The sequence below is a fragment of the Gnatocerus cornutus genome, unplaced genomic scaffold (genome assembly GCF_029298725.1).
Source record: "Gnatocerus cornutus isolate USDA-ARS CGAHR unplaced genomic scaffold, icGnaCorn1.1 ctg00000023.1, whole genome shotgun sequence".
Taxonomy (NCBI): domain Eukaryota; kingdom Metazoa; phylum Arthropoda; class Insecta; order Coleoptera; family Tenebrionidae; genus Gnatocerus; species Gnatocerus cornutus.
This window is the reverse complement of record NW_028275375.1, coordinates 5,555,632-5,573,727: the sequence shown is the minus strand read 5'-3', so window position 1 is coordinate 5,573,727 and position 18,096 is coordinate 5,555,632. Positions and strand designations below refer to the sequence as shown.

Genomic DNA, 18,096 nt, shown 5'->3' with positions numbered 1-18,096 from the left:
AGATTTCCATGCGAACGAGTGTTAGAAAATAAGCCAACTAAATACTTGATTCAGTTTAATATTAATCAAAGGTATTGAAGGGAATTCTCTTACTAATTGAAGGGTTGACACATGAGAGTAGACTTAATTGGTGTCAGGGGACATCATTTAATTATTTCTGTGAATTTGATATTTGAAAATCGACGAAAAAAACAGTTTTTTAAATAGAATTCGGTCGATATTTTGCTTATTTGCGCAGTCATCTTAATCTATTTGTGCTCATTTTACGCAGAATTCAAAACTGTCCGATATTTTTACGTACGTCGATAAATAACCGAATCAGAAGCGTTTAAAGTTGCAGATGGTAATTTTTAGTTTCTAGATGTATAAACCTCAATATCTCGCTTATTTTCTGAGCAAACTTAAATAATTGATGCTCATTTTACTCAGAATTTCACGCAGAATCTAAAACTGGTCGATATTTTTACGTACGTCAATTAATAACCGAATTATTGGCATTTAAAGTAGATGTTGCATTATGAATGAACACTCAAAACAGGCGAGCGACATGAATTGAAGCCGCATTTTACACAATGAAAACAAATTTGTTTAATAGCCAAATGCTGCTACATGATACCAATATGTTTAAAGTAACTGTCATCTGTCATCAGTCAAATTTAGTTTTCATTGTTGATTTGACGGATTGCGACTACCAGAAGAAGTTTTCGCCGCCTATGATTAATATTTTGCTCTCTAGTTTGTATATTCTCAAAGTAGTTTTAGTGAAATAAAATGCAGAAATAAATGGTGGAATGTCTTTTATTTGGATTCAATAAATAAATTTGTACAGTCTCAAACCAACAAAAGTACATGACGTCCACACAAGAAAATGCAGACTAGAACTCCACTATATGACAGCTTAAAACTCAACCAACTCTAACCTACTGTACACATCTCTACAATTCCTATTTACACATATACAATTTACAAAGTCTTAAACAACTACAAACACATGAACCAGCTGTGAACTCGTTCTCGGCGCCGCGACGCCTAGGAACAACCTTGTAGCGCGTCCTCATTCGAAATGGCAGATCACAACTGTAGATATCTTATCTGTATTGAATGTTCGCACTGATTTTACCGCCGAGACTACTTAGCAACACTGAATTGGGAATTTGGGGAGAATTTGCTAGGAACGGAATTGGAGATCACCACCAGACGCGGGGTTGACCGTACATGAGAGGGGCGTGCCCGCCCATCATCATGGGGGCTCCGGGGACTTGCAAAGATCCGGGATCTCCGTGTTTGGGGCCTCCGCTGAGACAGGGTTTGCCGTCGCGGACTAAAACAGGCACAGCGACACGTCTGGGGGATGGAAGGGGGTTGTTTTGCTGGTCATGCATCCCTTTTTCGTGCTGGGCGCGCTTCGTCTTGTATCTGGAAGGAGAAAATCCGTTCATTAGCGCGTAATCAAAGCTTGCATCACAATCCCATAAAAATAACCCAAATCAAACATTGCCAATAGTCGAACAATACCGCACTTAGTACCCGCGCTATCTTATCTATCCGAACATTCTGAATGTACCAACCTGTGATTTTGGAACCAAATTTTCACTTGCGTGGGCGTCAACCGGATTATCGACGCTAAATGTTCTCTTTCCGGGGCTGAGAGGTACCGCTGCTGCCGGAACCTCCTCTCCAACTCATAAGTTTGTGCTTTCGAGAACAGCACTCGCCGTTTGCGCTTCTTGTGACTTCCTCCTTGCTGCTCATGCTCCACTAAATGCGGATCTTTGCAGTCTTCGGAGTTGTCTTCGTCCGGATCTCTTTCGCTCGCTCCAGTGTTGGAGCCTTGAGGAGGAATACTATCGGTAGTACCGGTCGGATCCACACTAGACCGATCGGAGATAGCCGGACTGGTACTATCCGGACTCAACTGTGCAGGGTGCGGGGGTAGATGCTGATGCGGGTGGTGCAAACCTAAAAGCCAAAAAATCACGCTTTTTATCTTTCCTGCTACTGTAGCACCTGCACTAGGAAGTAACCGGTCTATAAATCATTTCGCAACCGATAAGATAACCGTCGTCGGTGAAATGTGCCCCCAGTTTTTTCTTCATTGTGTTCATCGATTGCAGATTCGCCATAACAGTGTCAGTGGGGTGAGAGACAATTTAAATTGGTTTATGTAAAGGTGTTTAACATTGATACATCACCACGTCCCCTCTTTGGCAATTATACAACGTTCAAAGGAGAGTTAGTGGAACTAAATGGATTGCGGAGGGGCTGGGCTGAAAATGTTCCCCACGTACTGTTGGGTAATGAAACCGAGTCACGCCTTCCAACCAGAAGAACAGCTGCTGAAAACTGCAGCTGCTGGTCTTTCTTGTCTACCTGTGATGTACCCTTTTTGGGCTGATTTTATTAGAAACTTTGTTTTATTAGTCATTCATGATGATATTAATACATTTGTATTATCAGTGGCAGGTTTTTCAAACGTTTCTATAATACATTGATAGGCACTGAAGATTGATTGAGAATGATGACATAAGTTTGTTCGGAGATAAAGATTTTATTGGTATCAGGTTGGATTGGGACGGGCAAAAACGTAAATATGTGTCGTTATCATGTTTGAACTGTGTCTATATTTTTAGAGCCGCTTAAAACCCAAATTTTTAGATTAATTTATTTCTGACGCAAAATTTTCTCCTGATTCTAAGTTCTAAGCTCGTTTTCCACTATCATTGTGTAGTTTTCACCCAAAAAACAAAATTTGGAATTTTCTTAGCGCATTTTCTTTTGGAACAAATGGAAAATTGAGCTCAAGCTAAGCGAAGCTGCAATTTGTTTGTTTTCTAGTTAATATTTATTCTTTATTCAGCTTTTTAAAGCAGATATTGCTGATTATTGATTAAAATCTTATTTTGATAATAATCCGATCAAAGCGGTAATCCGGAGAGCTTGTAATAATTACGTTTCAAATCAAATCAGTACAATGTGAGCAAAATATTGAGTAAAATCATTTCGAAATCTCTAGAAAGATAAATTTTGTGTGTTTTCAGGACTTTTTTCGTCATCTTTATCGCTTCTGCGTCGAAAAACTAGACTTTTGTGTTCAATTTTTAGGTTTTCGCGTCGGTTCAACTTGTTGACTTGTTAAATTCATTTTCATTTTTTTGAACGGCGGCGACGACAGAGAAAACTGTCATTTTTCATGTTTGTCGTCAAATCTGACGTTTGGAAATTGGGAGAATGAAAATACAGTCGCGACCAAATTATTTTGGGCATCACTTTATTGACTTTTTGAAAAATTGAGTGTAGTCTGTGCATTACTGTGAATTTTACATGCAAATTCCAATCAATTTTGCCAAAAATGACATTAATAATAAGGTATATAAAGGGTGCTTTACACGTTATGACAATTTGCCCGCGACTGTAAAATGACCCTTTAGGCTGCAAATGTTTACCCACGCAACCTTGATGCACAGGAATTTTTATGTTAAAATTGATAAATGTCAATTCTTGTGGAAAATCATGCCAATCTTGTCTTATATAAAGATACCGTTGGTTTAGGTTGCAAATTTTCACTTTGACAGTTATTTTTTATTTAAAGTTGGAATTTTGATGAAAATTGTAAGATGATAGCGTCATTGCATCCCAGACATTTTGACATGGAATTTGTCGTGCCTTTAAAGATGGAACAAATGAAGTGAAATTTCCCTCAGATTAGACTGTTTTTTAAAAAACGGTAAGAAACAAATGAATTTTGACACATTGCATTGACAGAACTTTCCCGATTGTCTTTTGTACTCTAAAACCCGATTCACATATCAATTTGACGTGCAAATTCCAATCAATTTTACTAAAAATGACATTAAAAATGAAAGTAATGAAGTATATGTATAAAGGGTGCAAAAAATTTTAAAATTTTTGTCGTGTAATTTGTTGGTGTTGCAAATGTTGTAATGGCGGTGTTGTGTAAATTGGGTTTTTGGGTACAACTGTTCACTTGTCTCGCACTAATTAATTACCCAGCCTTGATGCATAGGAATTTTAATGTCAAAATTAACAAATGTCAAATTCTGGGGGAAAATCATGCCAACCTTGTAGAATTTTCATCAAGATTCCAACGTTAAATAAAAAAATAACTGTGAAAAGGAACATTTGCAACCTAAACCGACAGTAAAATTCTCCACCAATAAATTTATTACCGTCGGTTGCAAATTGACAGTTAGTTTTTTGGTTTAAAGTTAGAATCTTGATCAAAATTATAAATTTTGACATTTTTTGACATGAAATTTGATGTGTATTAATTAATTAGTGCGACCCTTAAGGATGGAACAAATGAAGTGAAATTTTCCTCAGATGCGATTTTGTTAAAAAACGGTAAGAAACAAATAAATTTCGACACATTGCATTGACTAAAACTTACGCGATCGTCTTTTATTCCTTAAAACCCAATTCACACAACACAGCCATTGCAACATTTGCAACAGGGACGAATTACACGATGAAAATTTTACAATTTCTGACAATTTCTTTAATTATTATTTCCCAGCTTCTTTAATTTTGGTAACAATTAATAAGTTTCTATAATTTATAATTCATGAAAAAACGTATTTAAAAAGAGGACCAAAATCCCTAAATATGCGTTATTTCAATTAAATTTGTGACAAAAGGTTAGTTCTTGAAAAGAAAAAGAGTAAAATTCGTAAAATTGAAATTCAAACTAATTAATTAATGAAACGCTGTCCTACCTTCAGCCGGCGTGGGCCAGTGCCTGGAAATGGGCACGTACCCCCCGATGTCATGCGAGGGATGACTGTACAATTGCGCCTCCGTCGGTGTTGGTTCAATCCCAACATTGCTATTTCTATCCAACTCCAAAATATCGCTAATTGCAAACCCCGCAGGCTGTCTTGGGTTTCCCATGGGTCCCGTCATTTTCATACTGTCCAACAATCTGCAACAAACGACCATCATAAAATTTATACCCTCAATCGAAAAGGTAAAATAGTCGGTGCCTTTTACTAAATACCACCTGTTAAGTTTAAAATAACCCAGACGTGACTTTGGATGAATCCTCGGGATTTACCGACAATTGTCACCTGTGCCAAAAAGGCAATAAAATGAAATACTTGGACCTTGCCACCCTCACAAAGTCACGCTTAGTTAAACAACAAAATCCGAGCTGCCAAATATCCACGAAATTTTAAATTGCCTGTTTCCGGTTTCACAGCGGGGGCTGTTTCGAGTGGATATTGTGTTTGGGGTTTTTTTATTCAGAGCGGTCTTTGTGGAATGGAATTGAAAGTTTCGGCGAAAAGAGGCGCATCCACCACGATTAGTCCGATTATTTCATTATTATTATATCATGGAAGTATTTTATCTGGGCACAAACAATAACTCGATGATAATAAGTGTCGAATAATACAAACTCATCACAACCTCTTGACGAACAAAGGGACAAAATACGTGCAACCTTGAACCAATTTTCGCATTTTGAGTTCACGTAGATAAACGTGATCTAGATACTGTAAAAAAAGGCTACAAACCCCGGCAAAGCGGACCTGATGGCCGAAGAGCACCAGGCTCCGGGCAAGAGCGCCGGAGCCCACGGATGCAGCAGAAGCGGCGGCCAAGCGAGCAGCGCCGCCGCCGCCGACGTGGAAGCGGCGGTGGCAGTGACCGACGCCGGAGGCATGGCGTCGTCGTTCCGAGGCTTATCTTCCTCGGCCACCTTTACCACTGTCACTAGCACAGCACTGTTATCGTTTCAAGTGGACCGGCACGCGAGTTGTCGAGAGCTTCTGGAGAGCCACTGAAGAGTGCTGAAGAGGCGCCCTTCACTCGATGGGCTCTTCAGGCCTCTCGACGGCTCTCACTACGACCAATAGGAGAGGGACGTTTAGGGGTGGAGTTTACAAACACCAATGGGGAAGGAGTGCTGAGAACTTGGGGTTCCGGGGCTCGGGGATTTGCTCGAGTGCCGGTCTTCGAGGAGGACACCGTTGCTTAGGCCGCTTTTGTTTAGTTTACAAGATTCTTGGAGTTTCGGCGGAGAGAGGGTACATATTTACGACGAGGTTTTTAGTCTGATGAGCGAAATTAGCTTCAGAATCAAGGAAAATGATAAGAGAAAAAATATTTATAATTTGATAAAGATTCTTGGAAAAAACGTGAGATCCTTCAAGTTTTCATTGACGAGAAACAACCCCTTCTTGTCAGCGACATTCCAAAACGTCAGCGGCAATTCACCCCAATGTCCGGACCACTCAGTCACCCTCGTCCCATCTAACAGGATTTATTAACATAAAAAATAATATTTAAACTCTGAGAGCGTCCGAATCCTTGAAATTTGAAAGCCGACAAAACCCTAATAGCTTAAATAAAGCGTCCAGTGAACACACCTGTGCTTAAGAATAAGCAGCAGGTAGATTTTTCCCATCGTAGACTGCTAGTCGCCAAAGCCAAAGACCACCCCCGAAGACGTAGTAAATTCCGGTTCATTCATATCCGCGAACAAAAGAACGGAAATGTTGCTTCTTAAGTGGTGGAGTGGAAAAATTCAAACTCACGTGTATCGATATTCGTCGTCCATGTGGACATAATCCGGTGGGATGATATGCCAGGAATTGTCGTAAGTTGCACATTCTTCATATCCGGCGTTAGACATGTTGCTTCACTGAAGAATTGACTCTTCATAGAAGTACACTACTTCACTACTTGAACTAAACTGTCTACAAATTGACTCCAATCGGTTTGATAAGCTTCCCTTATCAATACCTGGTCGATCTATGATGCCAGGTGGACGATTCTTATACATACAGCAACGCGAACAAATATGATAAGGACTAATATATATGGCAATATCGCAATTGGCAGGTGTGGGGAAAAAGTCGGACTGAAACATCGTCAAAAAGTACCACTAAATCGTGCTTATTGAGGAACTAGTCCGATAAAGTGGAATTTTCCGGACTCAAGCGAGTCCGCTTAAGTCGGACTCGAATCTATATTTGCATACGTTATTTTGGCACCCATCTCTTGTGCCTTACAGTACGTTTTAAAGTACCAGTCTGCTAAAGAGAACTTTTGCGGATTCAAACGAGTCCGCTAAAGTCAGTCTTGAATCGATCTTTGCATACGTTATTTTGGTACCCAAGACTAAAGCTACTAGTCTGCTAAAGTGAGCTTTTGCGGATCCAGTACCAAAAATTATTGTTACACTATGAAAAACGCTCGATTTTCGTTTAACCTGTCATATTGATTTTCCCTACACTATCAACATATGGTTAATATTTACTTTTCTTGTTGTATGTACTTTTATTAGATTACTTTCAATATTAGATAGGTATTAGCGTACAGAATACACGGTTTACCCATTTGTTTTGAACCTTTCGCTGAATTAATGGATGGAATTTTTATACTATCATCGATGTGGATATAATATCAGTTGAAAAATCGACCTAGTTATGTTTGTTTGTTTATTTATTTATTTACGAGATAAACTCGAAGCAATATCACTGCAATATTTCTATAAAAACGAATTACTTATATCATTTACTTATATTATTACATAAAGTTTTATTGTTCTCAATCTCAAACTGATTTTATCAAAAGAAGTAGCGTTTGAGTTTTGTGAGCAATTAGCAGAAGCAATGAAAATTAGTTTTTGCTGATATTTCCATTGAAGTCGATTTCGTGTTGTAATCAAACATTACATAATTGCACCTTTTTCTAAAAAATTCTAAATGCGAGGGCCATCTGGTTTTGACCGACTAAAATTCAAGCAGAAACTTGTATCCTTGGGGCAAAACCTATTTTCAGGCGTTATATAAAATTTCAAATAAAACAAAACCATTTCCTGGATCCCAAATCCGAGTTTAAATTCTTTCTTTTGCAGTCCAAATTGGGTATTTTTTGTTCTTACTTTCAAGGAAAAATTCGTGTTTAAATCGATAAAAACTCATCGGAACATTGAATCGAAAAAACTCTTTCAGATTCCCGTTCCTAAGGTCCTAATTGATGAATAAAGTCAAAAAAAAATTGTGGGTTTTAGTAATTTTTGAGCCAAAAGCATAAAAGGCGTTAGATCGGTGCGAAACTCTGCTCTCCACACAATTTGACATTCGTGAATCCATTTCTTCCATCTGTTCCTTGCTATCTGTAATATTTATCGAGAAACTTCGAATTGAAGTTTTAATAAAATACCACTCTTAAGCTAAGACATACGGCATACGGGCGACACATCGGTATTGTTGGTTGCCTATGCACGGGCGCAATTTGCTCACTCCAATAAAATTATAAAAACCGAAAATCCCCAGCATCCCCCATACTTGATTAATTTAAAAATTTCAGTAATATCAAAAAGCATGAATTAAGCGAAAAATTGATCGTTCAAGTGTGAAAATTGCATTAATTTTAATGAAACTTTTGACCGTTGACAATGTTGGCCTTGAGGCCATGTTGGCAGTTATTACTTCACATCGTTGTTTTTTGCGTCAGCGAAAAAATCGTTTCTTTGCATTTATTCGAGTTTATTGATCAGTCGAATTGCGAATGTCGGCGTTTCTACGCTGGTGTGATTTGTCTGGATACACAACATTATCTGAAGTCTCATCACAAGTAAATTTTATTACAATTGACATTGACCGCCTTTTCTCCGTTCCTTTAAATCCTATTAGGGGTAATTCGCCCTTATAAAACCCAAAAACTTCCAAGAATTGGTGTGGGCGAAACCGCAAAGTTAGTGACTTTTCGCCGTCACGTTGGTCCCTCTCAACTTTCACATTCTTTCATCTGTCAACCGTCGCACTAGCAATCACTGTCTGTTTTCAATTTTTGTTGTTTTCGTGATTGTTCATCGTTTTTTTTGTGTTTTTATGTTTGATTTGTCGACTTTAGGTTAAAAAATGGGAGACAAACCCGTTCCGAAAGGCCGAGGTGCTCTTCTCGAGCTCCTGCGGCAACACAAACAGTCGATGGCAGGCGGGGGTGAACCTCAAGAACTACCCCCGAAGAGCAGAGGACGAGCTGCTCTTTTACAAAAGTTGCATGAGAAGAATCTGTTGAAAGCGGGGTCCAGTGCAGAGACCCCTTCAGTGGCTTCAGCTGGGCCCTCTGAAACGAGGGGGTCTGTTGCTACAGTTACACAGGAGCTTTCGGGGATGAGTGTGTCGTCCGCAGAGCCTGTGTCTTTCCAAGGTAAGACGCGAGTAGATTTTTATTTGCATACATATGTAATCTCTTCTTTAAGGCCAAGTGGGCACCCGCTTGAGAGCGACAGCGAACTACGTCCGCCTAGAAGTAGAACCAGACCGTGGATTCTACGAATATGAAGTTCGGTTCCATCCCGAAGTGGATGCCAGATCAAACCGGTCAAAACTGGTAAATGAAGCCTTAGGACAAGTCAGCCCCATTAAAATCTACGACGGAGATGCCTGCCTGTACTTACCGACTCAGTTGTTTACCGACAGGAGAGAATTCCAGACTGTTGTCCCAAGTTCAGGAGAACCGGTTAAAACCATCATAACTTTCAAGCGGAAAAAAAAATTCGGAGAAAGAGATTGTCTTCATTTACTCAATGTGTTCTTTAACAGAATCATGAGGGTTTTACTCTACAGTAGAATTGGTCGGAATTATTTTAGCCCCGATCATAAGTACATCATTCCGCACCATAAATTAGAAGTTCTTCCGGGTTATGCAGTCCATGTTGACGAGATGGAAGGGGGGCTGATGGTCATGTTGGATACACAACATAGAGTGATCAGATCCCAAACCGTTTATGAGTGGATGGTGGAACTAAAGGCAGCGTATTCAAGAAATTTTGTCGAGGAAGCAAGGAAGAACATCGTGGGGGCTTGTGTTTTAACACGCTATAATAACAAGACGTATATCATTGATGATATAAACTTTGACAAGACTCCCAGGGATACTTTTGATGCTCGAAACGGAGAAAAATGCAGTTTTGTTGATTACTACAAGAACCAACACAACATTCAAATTGAGGATTTAGACCAACCGTTGTTACTTAGCAAACAGTCGATCAGAATCAACAATGAGAAGCAAGATCGTATCATTTGCTTAATTCCAGAGGTTTGTTACTTAACCGGGCTTAGCGACGCCATGAGGAGCGATTTTAAGGTACTGATCAAACCAGACAATTCAATTTAATGATTTTTCAACTTGCAGCTAATGAAAGACGTTGCGGCCTTCACCAGGATCACCCCAAACCAACGCGCTTTAGCTCTACGAACATACCTGGAGCGTGTGCGAGATTCGGAACAAGCCCAGAAGATTCTGAGTGATTGGGGGCTTCGATTGGCCGACGGGACTGCTGACATTGCAGCGCGAGTTCTCCCCCAAGAAACGATTTATTTCGGGGGGTCTAAACCTGAAGATGAAAGGCGTTACCAGGGGGGCTCCGACTGGAGTAGAGCTATTAGCGACAACTTTTTGACTTCACCTAAAAACCTTCGTAATTGGCAGTTATACTACACATCAAGGGATCAAAAATACGCCAACAATTTCGCAGAGACCATAGGCCGACTAGCCAAAGGAATGGGCTGCGTTATCAACAGACCTCAGCACATAGTTCTGGATGACGACCGAACGGATACTTATATGAATGCGATCAAAAATAATATCACAGACGAAGTTGAAGTGAGTATAGTTTCTAGTCTTATTTTCTTTGTAATTTCCGTTTTGTTAAGGTCGCCGTGTTCATCTGCCCGACTCTCCGCACCGATCGTTATTCAATTGTTAAAAAGATGTGCTGCATCAACTACCCCATCGCCAGTCAGGTCATCCTTAGTAAAACCCTGTCCAACCCCCAGAAAGTCCGAACCATCATCCACAAAATCGCCATGCAAATCACGTGCAAACTCGGCGGCACCTTGTGGAGCATCAAAATCCCCTTCACCGGCTGGATGATCTGCGGCATCGACGTTTATCACGGTACCAACCATCAATCGGTTTGTGGTTTCGTGGCTTCCATCAACGAATCCGTCACGAAATACTACAGCGAGGCGATGTTCCAATCCGGCGAAATCGGCGACTTCTTCAAAACCGCCTTCGGCAAAGCGTTGGTCGCGTACAAAAACTGCACGGGGAGTTTCCCGTGCAAAGTCGTCATCTTCAGAGACGGCGTGGGTGACGGGCAATTGGAGCACTGTAAACGATACGAAGTCGGGCAGTTCTTGGAAGTTCTCAAACAGTTGGGGATTGAAACGGCGCTGACTTTTATGGTCGTACAAAAACGGATCCATACGAGAATTTTCAAATGTTTGGATGGCCAAAACTGCGAGAATCCACCCTCCGGAACTGTGGTGGATTCTATAGTTACGAGGCGGAATCTCCCGGATTTTTTTTTGGTACCGCAGAGCGTAAGACAGGGGACTGTTAATCCGACACATTATATCGTTCTTTTTAATGATGGGGATTTGAAAGCCGATCATTTGCAGAGACTTGCGTATAAATTGTGCCATTTGTATTATAATTGGACGGGGACGATCAGAGTGCCGGCCCCGTGTCTTTACGCCCATAAATTGGCTTCTTTGGTTGGTCAGTACATCAAAAAACAACCGTCCGCGAAATTATCAGACAGACTTTATTATTTGTAAGTTTCGTAATTTGAGTATATTTTATGATTGCCAAAGTGCTTTCGCTAGATTGTCCGTCTTGATTTTCATTTTTTTTTTCGTTTGTCGTATTAATTTGTTTCTTTAGTATCGAGAATTTTCTTTGTATTAAATATTCTGATTTGTATGTAATATGACTAGAACTAAAGTAAATTAGTGCCTTTGCTAATCTAGCGAAAACACTTAATTTTGGACAGTACAAATATAAGTACCTATTTTCTGTTGCAATGTTGTTCAAAGTTTTTTAAGTTGAATGGTCTATCGTGTTCCTTGTTAGACTCCGAAAACTTTTGAATATGTATATAAAGAAACGTGATTTCGTTCCATGACTGATCGATTTAGAGTTTTTATTAATAGACTTTATATTACATTTTGCTATTGAAATTAGTTTATTATCACAATTCTAAATACATGTAATTTTTATAATTTTATGCCCGCTTTTCCTGACACGAGTAATGGACGACATCGCCATTGGGGTACCGAATCAAAGCACTAAAAACACTGTTGAGAATACCAACCACCACTTTATAAACTCACCTCTGATTTCCAAATCTCTTCTTGCAAACAGGACAAACATTCAGTTCAGTGACCAACACGTGTTGACTTTGCAGATGTAATCTCATCTCTTGACACTGTAAATGTTCAGCGTACAACAAACCTTTGAGTAGCTGCACGCGTCTCCTCTCTTTCACGGCTTTTTCCAGAGCCACCAGAAGGAACTTGTGAATACGAGTAACTGAGACGTTGTCTGGTAGAACGGAAAGGACCTCCAGAGGGTCCATTTTAAAAGCGTGTTCTTTCAATAAATCCAGAGCTAATTCCAAGTCCGGTTGCGCGGTTTTCGGGGAGAGCGTCAGTCCAGGAAGCGCCAACGGACAGCTGTCGGGGTTCAAAACTAGTTTAATAATGGAGGCGAACACCTGGAATTTAATAATATAGTTATGACTACACCCTGGTGATTCTGTTACGCTCTGAGATCCTGGAGTGGTTTCGTGGACCTTCTGCGCGTACTCCACCGCTTTGGAGATGTCGCCCAACGCCCGCACGTAAATCGCCAGCGATTGCTCATGCTTCCCCAACCTCCCAAGAATGATAGCTCGTTCTTCCAACAAACTGTCTGTGGGGAAGTGCCCCAGGACCGTATCCGCCGTGTAATGCGGGCTGGTCTTCAAAAACTCCAACAGTTTCTTCCGCGTGTGCTCCGCCACCGCCGGCCCCTCTCTCATCGCGGCTTCCCGATACTGATGCACCAGCGCGTTATGAAACAACGGATTCGTATCCTCCCACACGTGCACTACGTGCTCCAAATACCGAATGACCACGGAGGCGTGTGAACGAAGAAGAAAATCCAAGACTCTGGGTCTAGGAAGCGCCTCAACCTCCGCGAGGTCTTCGGTGAAGATCTTCAAACCTTCATCCTGCGACGATGTTAGCACCCAGTCCGAAAACTCGATTATCAGTCCCATATTTTCAGCCCCCAAGTGTTGGAGGTACGCGATGGTGCGATCAATCCCCGCCTCTTCTTGCAGGAGTTCGAGGGCTCGGCGGTGTTGCCCTTTCGTCTGGTACAAAATGATGAGCTCGTTGTGTTTCCCCATTTTTTTCAGGATTTTTTCAGTTTCGCCCAAGTGGCAGTGGTTTAGGCGCAACAAAGGAGCGACAAGCGCGTCGTTGGTTTGGAGGTAACACTTCAGGAGAGTGGTGTCGATGATTTGGAGGAGCTGTTGAGTGGATTTACTGAAGGATTTCTCGTTGAGATTCCCGCGGGCGTTGACGTTAGCCTGTGTCTCTGATTGAAGACGGTGCCGCATTTCGGTTAAATAGTCGATGAGAGCCAACAGACCAGTCTCTAGTTCCTTCTCGGTGAGGTCTTTGGGGGGCTCTGGATAATCCGTCGCGACGTTCTGCTGAGGAAGAAGATCAGGAAACAATCGGATGACGTCATACGGATCGGTTTCTAGTTTCAAGAACTCTTTCATGCTTTCGTGGAATTGTTTGTTCGCGAACAAGTCGTAAGCCAACAGCGTCTGGATCTGGTGGATTTTCTCCTTCTTGTCCTCCTCGTTCTCGTTGGAAATTTCCGTTAGTTTCAGAGCCAGTTGAAATTGTTTGGAGTCCAACAACACCTTCCTCTGTCTGGCGACATCCACGGCGCAAATACACCAAACTTGGCTCACTGAAGCCGCGTACAACAATCCCTGCTGACACGTTATAATAAAGCGAACTTTCGACAGATCTGGAAGAGTTTGAACGACCCCTGAAGGCTCCAACGTTTGTACTTCTATACACTCGGCGAGGACTCCAAGGGCGTAGGGTTCATCCCACGCTAAAGTTAACGGGACGTCGGACCACCGCAACGCTTTAGTCTTCTCGGTTTGCCCTTTGATGTTGACAAGAACAGTCTGCGATTCGCGACACAACGCGAAGGTTTTATCTGATGCTTTGACGATGCAGGGCTCGCTGGAGCGGCTGCTACTAGTCGGAAAAAGATCGGTTTGTTGACCGTTTAACTGGAATATAAAAACGTGAATTGGAGGAATGGGTGATTGGGTTTTACCTCAATGAGCGCATATTCGCCCCGGTAACCAACACAGATTGTTTCTTCACACCACACCATCGACTTTGGGATTTCAGCCAAGTTAATATCGTCCATGAGCGAGAAAAATTCATTGTTTTTCAAGTAGTACAATTGAAGTTTTCTTTTCACAGCCACCGCTAAACGGACCAAAGTACTCGACTCTCCAGTTAAAGAAGTTTGTTTTTTGATATTCACTGCAAAGATAGTCGCCCCTTTTGACTTTTGAAGCTGATGGACTGTTGTGAAGTTGATGGCGTTGATGTCGTGAAGCTGAACCAAGTTGTCTACAAATGTCTTCATTGGTTTCTGTGTGAGAAAAAGAGTTTTACCTGTTAAGCTGACAAGCAAATGGAAATCTGGAATGACTTCTAATTGCTGCACGGCCTTTTTGCTGAACGATTTGTTGTATCGCATCAACTGGAGTTCGTATTTCTCGTCGTTCTGGACCAAACTGTACATAAATAAGTGCCCCTGGCGGGTGCCCACCAGGAGGTGGTCATCTGCGGAATTTCTTGTATTTATGTGAGGATTGGGGTTGGTACAAACCGTAAGCTGTGATTGACTCTATTTGGAATGTTAGCTTTAGAATTGAGTGCACTTGATAGGCCTCGTGCATCTTTTACTTTGTTTTTCTGCTAAACGTCACTTTGACACATAAACATAACCTCAACCGACAGCTATTCTCAAATTTTAATATTTTTTGACTGTTGTCTTCTAGGGGATTCTCTATTTGTTTTTATTTGCCTCGCCGTGAGTTTATGCGTGATAATTCTACAAAAAACTGGAAATTTGTGAGAATCTTGATTAATTTAAATAAATCTGGGGTTTTTCTGCGTGTAATGTTGGCCGCCCGAAATACCCATGTTGCCAACCTTCGAAAACCGGAAAACATTTCCTTTTCTGTCAAGGTGTTGGAAAAGTAGCAGCCATGGTAAGAAATTTTGAAAAATTCCAATCATCCCTTGTTATTATTCTGTATATTTAATAATTTACGTTCGTTTATGCGTGGATATTGATTTGGTGACGTTATTTTTCAGTCTGCTCACAAAACATTCATCATTAAGCGGAAGCTCGCAAAGAAGCTGAAACAAAACAGGCCAATTCCACAATGGGTCCGTATGAGGACAGGAAACACAATTAGGTGAGAAATAAGTATCCTTTTATGTCGTCTGACGAAATTGGGGACACTTTGGTACAGTTCTTTTTGTTTGAGAGAAAGTGAGGTTATGTCAGTTTCGACATGTTTTGTTTTCATTGCAACTACGATTCAACCACTTTTTCATTTCTGTTTGTCTCGTCAATTTGGTTAATTTGTGCTTTTTCTTTCAGATACAACGCTAAGCGACGTCACTGGCGTAGAACCAAGCTGAAGTTGTAAATTGACTCCTGAACTTATTAATAAATAATTTCTTTAATTGGTTGTTTCCCCCAAGCCCCAGAATCACAAACCTTCATCCTTAGAACAGTTTATTATTAACTACAGAGAATTAAGGTAGAATTTAGACGTCATATCCAACGATATGACGTTTTCCAATACATTCACCAACATAAAACCAGCACAGGACTTCGACAGTAACAAGTGTGTTCAACCAGGCCTCCCTGACTGGAACTTCCCTCCAACGTCCAGTTCTGGCCCCATTGATTAACCGGGCGATTCCACTACGGATCTCTGGCAAATCAGCCAAAGTTGGAGGTGTCAGTTCAACTTTGGCGTATTTGACGAACGTCTGCAATCTGGGTTTAGCTTCCGCTGCGAGTTCTAAAAAAGGTAAGGTTATGTTACGTAACAGTCCAAAAGTTGGATTTGAAGATTTGTAAACTAACTTGCAGCCAACACGGGGGCTTGAGCTATCAACTTGGACATGTTGGCCGAGGTGTGGATGTGGGGATCTCTGTTAAATCACAAAAACTATTTTTCTGAGAACTTAAATTGACAGCTGACACAAAGATGGTGGAAATCTCAGCTAAATCGATCTGTCAAGTTTCAAACCAAAAGTTTATCCCTCTGGTGAGAGAACGCGTGAACTAACAACTTTGGCGTTATTCCGCTAGGTGGCTTTGATCTTAAAACTTTTTCCGATGTTTACAAGTTTGAGGTTCGGTTTCAAATCGGTTTTTATTAGTCTTGTTGGGACTTTTGTGCCGTAAAAATGTTCAATTTACCGTCTGGTTATGTGCAGCAAGTGGATGTTACCATTTTTCCAAGTCTTCAAAATACGACCAAGGCGATTTGATGTAACCTAATTCTAATGCGAAAAACGAAAGGTTCTTGCATAACTTTGTTAAGAGAAGCATAAATACGAAGTTCTGCAACTTATAAACTTTGCGTCATGTTTTTTAATGAAGCAAATCTGTTTTTAGGGACTGACGGAAGTGATTTCTAAAAGTTGTAGATGAGGAGGCCTCCGTAACCTGCACAAAGTCGAGTCAGTGTCCCTAAGTGTTATAGTCTGAAGAAATACAAGATGTAAAGGGTGAGTTTCTAGAAATAATTTTAAGTTTTGTTAGGAAATTTTGCAATTTGAATTTCCACTAGATTTGAAGTAGACAAACATGCTTACTTCTGATTGGTTGAACGATTTTGCAAACTTACCATCAACCTAAGAAAACAAAATTTACTATACTACTGAAGAATCACGGTGTATTATTGGTTGCCTGCACGCTGCATGTTTAAACGTCAATTTCTTCTAATTAAACGACTTGTTTTCAGAGTATGATCATTCAAGACAATGCTGATTCGATTAGAAACCAACAAAACTCTTCACTGTCGACTTTCTTTTTCTTCTGGGAATGCTAGGAAAGAAATTACGCAAGCTAAGAACTTCATTTGAAATTGGTGTTGGTGGAATGGATTTGCAACAAATTTCTGGATCCTTGCTGAAATTTTTATACTCGGGTAAGCTGAAAATTGTCTGAATCACAGCTTTAACATGCTTTGTGGTATTTTAGGAACAGATTTAGAACTTGCAATGTTGAAGTTGTCGAGAAAGAAAATACTACAAACGCCGAGGAGGATATCTGCTGTCTTTTGAGCTATTTTGTGAAGTTAAGAAAACATCAGGAAATTTAAGTTTGTGGTGATCATTGATTTCTTGGAAACCTCTCAGTTGCAGTTTGGCTACACTGAACGTGAATAATGAGCAACTGCAGAGAATGAAGAATCTCTTCCAGGTGAGGTAACAAACGTGTTCTGCATGAAACTTTTTTACACTTTTTGTAGGAAGGACAGAGAAGGACGGGGACGCAGAAACGTGACATGCACAAAGTCGAGTCAGTGTCCCTAAGTGCTAAAGTCTGAAGGATATGTGTGGTGACAATTCTTCCTATTTTAACAAAGTGAGTTTCAAGAATCATTTTAGGTTATGTTGCAAGAATCTGCACTTTGAATGCCCTTCCTTTGTGTTCAGTTTCCACTAGACTTGAAGTGGGTAAAACTAGCTTAATTTTGATTGGTTGAACGATTAGTGCGAACTGGCAGTAACCTAAGAAAACGAAAGTTACTATACTGCGATGAAATTTTCGAAGTGTATTATTGGTTGCCTACGTACTTCAATGTTCAAGAGTAATAATTCTCACTAATTAAAACTTATTTTTAAAGCACAACAAATGATCAACAACGATGCTGCTTGCACAAGAATTCTTCAATGTCCACTTTCTCATGTTTCTGGGAATACTACGAAAGAAATTACGCCAGTTAAAAACTTCACTTGAAGCTGTTTGGAGTTGTAGAATGGATTTATAAGTTTCTGGATCTTCGTTGAAATTTTTAAACGCAGGTAAACTGAAAATTGTTTGAATTTCAGCTTCAAATTGTTTTGTGGTGTTTCAGGTCTCAGCTTCAGTAATAGAGATTACTATTAAGAGACTCAGTCTATTGATGATGATGGTCTTCTCTTGACTACT

General features: G+C 40.5%; 5 protein-coding genes and 1 long non-coding RNA gene across 13 annotated transcripts; 3 read left to right on the top strand and 3 right to left on the bottom strand.

The window, feature by feature from the left end:
• Nucleotides 1–780: 780 nt before the first annotated feature.
• Nucleotides 781–6,774, bottom strand: LOC148166596 (uncharacterized). Of its 2 annotated transcripts, none has more exons than XM_088049246.1 (4): nucleotides 6,555–6,774; nucleotides 4,734–4,939; nucleotides 1,569–1,959; nucleotides 781–1,416 (listed from the first exon to the last, which is right to left on the bottom strand). In XM_088049246.1, exons 1-4 carry the CDS (start codon nucleotides 6,650–6,652, stop codon nucleotides 1,188–1,190), a joined length of 924 nt encoding a protein of 307 aa, XP_087905372.1. In that variant the 5' UTR covers nucleotides 6,653–6,774; the 3' UTR covers nucleotides 781–1,187. The 2 variants fall into 2 exon arrangements, with proteins under 2 accessions (XP_087905372.1, XP_087905371.1); XM_088049245.1 differs by lacking the exon at nucleotides 6,555–6,774 and adding an exon at nucleotides 5,532–5,711.
• Nucleotides 6,775–8,424: 1,650 nt separating this feature from the next.
• LOC148166595 (piwi-like protein Ago3) lies at nucleotides 8,425–12,046 on the top strand. Of its 2 annotated transcripts, XM_088049315.1 has the most exons (5): nucleotides 8,425–8,601; nucleotides 8,881–9,180; nucleotides 9,233–10,119; nucleotides 10,168–10,638; nucleotides 10,689–12,046. In XM_088049315.1, the coding sequence occupies exons 2-5, from the start codon at nucleotides 8,889–8,891 to the stop codon at nucleotides 11,595–11,597; spliced, it is 2,559 nt and encodes an 852-aa protein (XP_087905441.1). In that variant the 5' UTR covers nucleotides 8,425–8,601; nucleotides 8,881–8,888; the 3' UTR covers nucleotides 11,598–12,046. The 2 variants fall into 2 exon arrangements, with proteins under 2 accessions (XP_087905441.1, XP_087905440.1); XM_088049314.1 differs by having other exon boundaries at nucleotides 8,425–9,180.
• Nucleotides 11,949–14,897, bottom strand: LOC148166594 (vacuolar protein sorting-associated protein 39 homolog). 2 transcript variants are annotated; one of them, XM_088049313.1, is made up of 6 exons: nucleotides 14,740–14,897; nucleotides 14,523–14,693; nucleotides 14,173–14,477; nucleotides 12,584–14,125; nucleotides 12,153–12,535; nucleotides 11,949–12,107 (listed from the first exon to the last, which is right to left on the bottom strand). In XM_088049313.1, exons 1-6 carry the CDS (start codon nucleotides 14,807–14,809, stop codon nucleotides 12,044–12,046), a joined length of 2,535 nt encoding a protein of 844 aa, XP_087905439.1. In that variant the 5' UTR covers nucleotides 14,810–14,897; the 3' UTR covers nucleotides 11,949–12,043. The 2 variants fall into 2 exon arrangements, with proteins under 2 accessions (XP_087905439.1, XP_087905438.1); XM_088049312.1 differs by having other exon boundaries at nucleotides 12,153–14,125.
• Nucleotides 14,898–15,015: 118 nt separating this feature from the next.
• LOC148166593 (large ribosomal subunit protein eL39) lies at nucleotides 15,016–15,608 on the top strand. Its single transcript, XM_088049325.1, has 3 exons — nucleotides 15,016–15,124; nucleotides 15,231–15,334; nucleotides 15,523–15,608. The coding sequence occupies exons 1-3, from the start codon at nucleotides 15,122–15,124 to the stop codon at nucleotides 15,569–15,571; spliced, it is 156 nt and encodes a 51-aa protein (XP_087905451.1). The 5' UTR covers nucleotides 15,016–15,121; the 3' UTR covers nucleotides 15,572–15,608.
• A 39-nt stretch (nucleotides 15,609–15,647) lies between these two features.
• On the bottom strand, nucleotides 15,648–16,165 carry LOC148166592 (ATP synthase F(0) complex subunit g, mitochondrial-like). Its single transcript, XM_088049319.1, has 2 exons — nucleotides 16,018–16,165; nucleotides 15,648–15,952 (listed from the first exon to the last, which is right to left on the bottom strand). Exons 1-2 carry the CDS (start codon nucleotides 16,055–16,057, stop codon nucleotides 15,693–15,695), a joined length of 300 nt encoding a protein of 99 aa, XP_087905445.1. The 5' UTR covers nucleotides 16,058–16,165; the 3' UTR covers nucleotides 15,648–15,692.
• Nucleotides 16,166–16,274: 109 nt separating this feature from the next.
• LOC148166591 (uncharacterized) lies at nucleotides 16,275–17,882 on the top strand. Of its 5 annotated transcripts, none has more exons than XR_015771046.1 (6): nucleotides 16,275–16,667; nucleotides 16,904–17,089; nucleotides 17,143–17,364; nucleotides 17,414–17,498; nucleotides 17,553–17,617; nucleotides 17,792–17,882. It is a non-coding gene; the product is annotated as an uncharacterized LOC148166591 (long non-coding RNA). The 5 variants fall into 5 exon arrangements; XR_015771048.1 differs by having other exon boundaries at nucleotides 17,542–17,617; XR_015771047.1 differs by having other exon boundaries at nucleotides 17,414–17,503; nucleotides 17,566–17,617.
• Nucleotides 17,883–18,096: the final 214 nt, after the last annotated feature.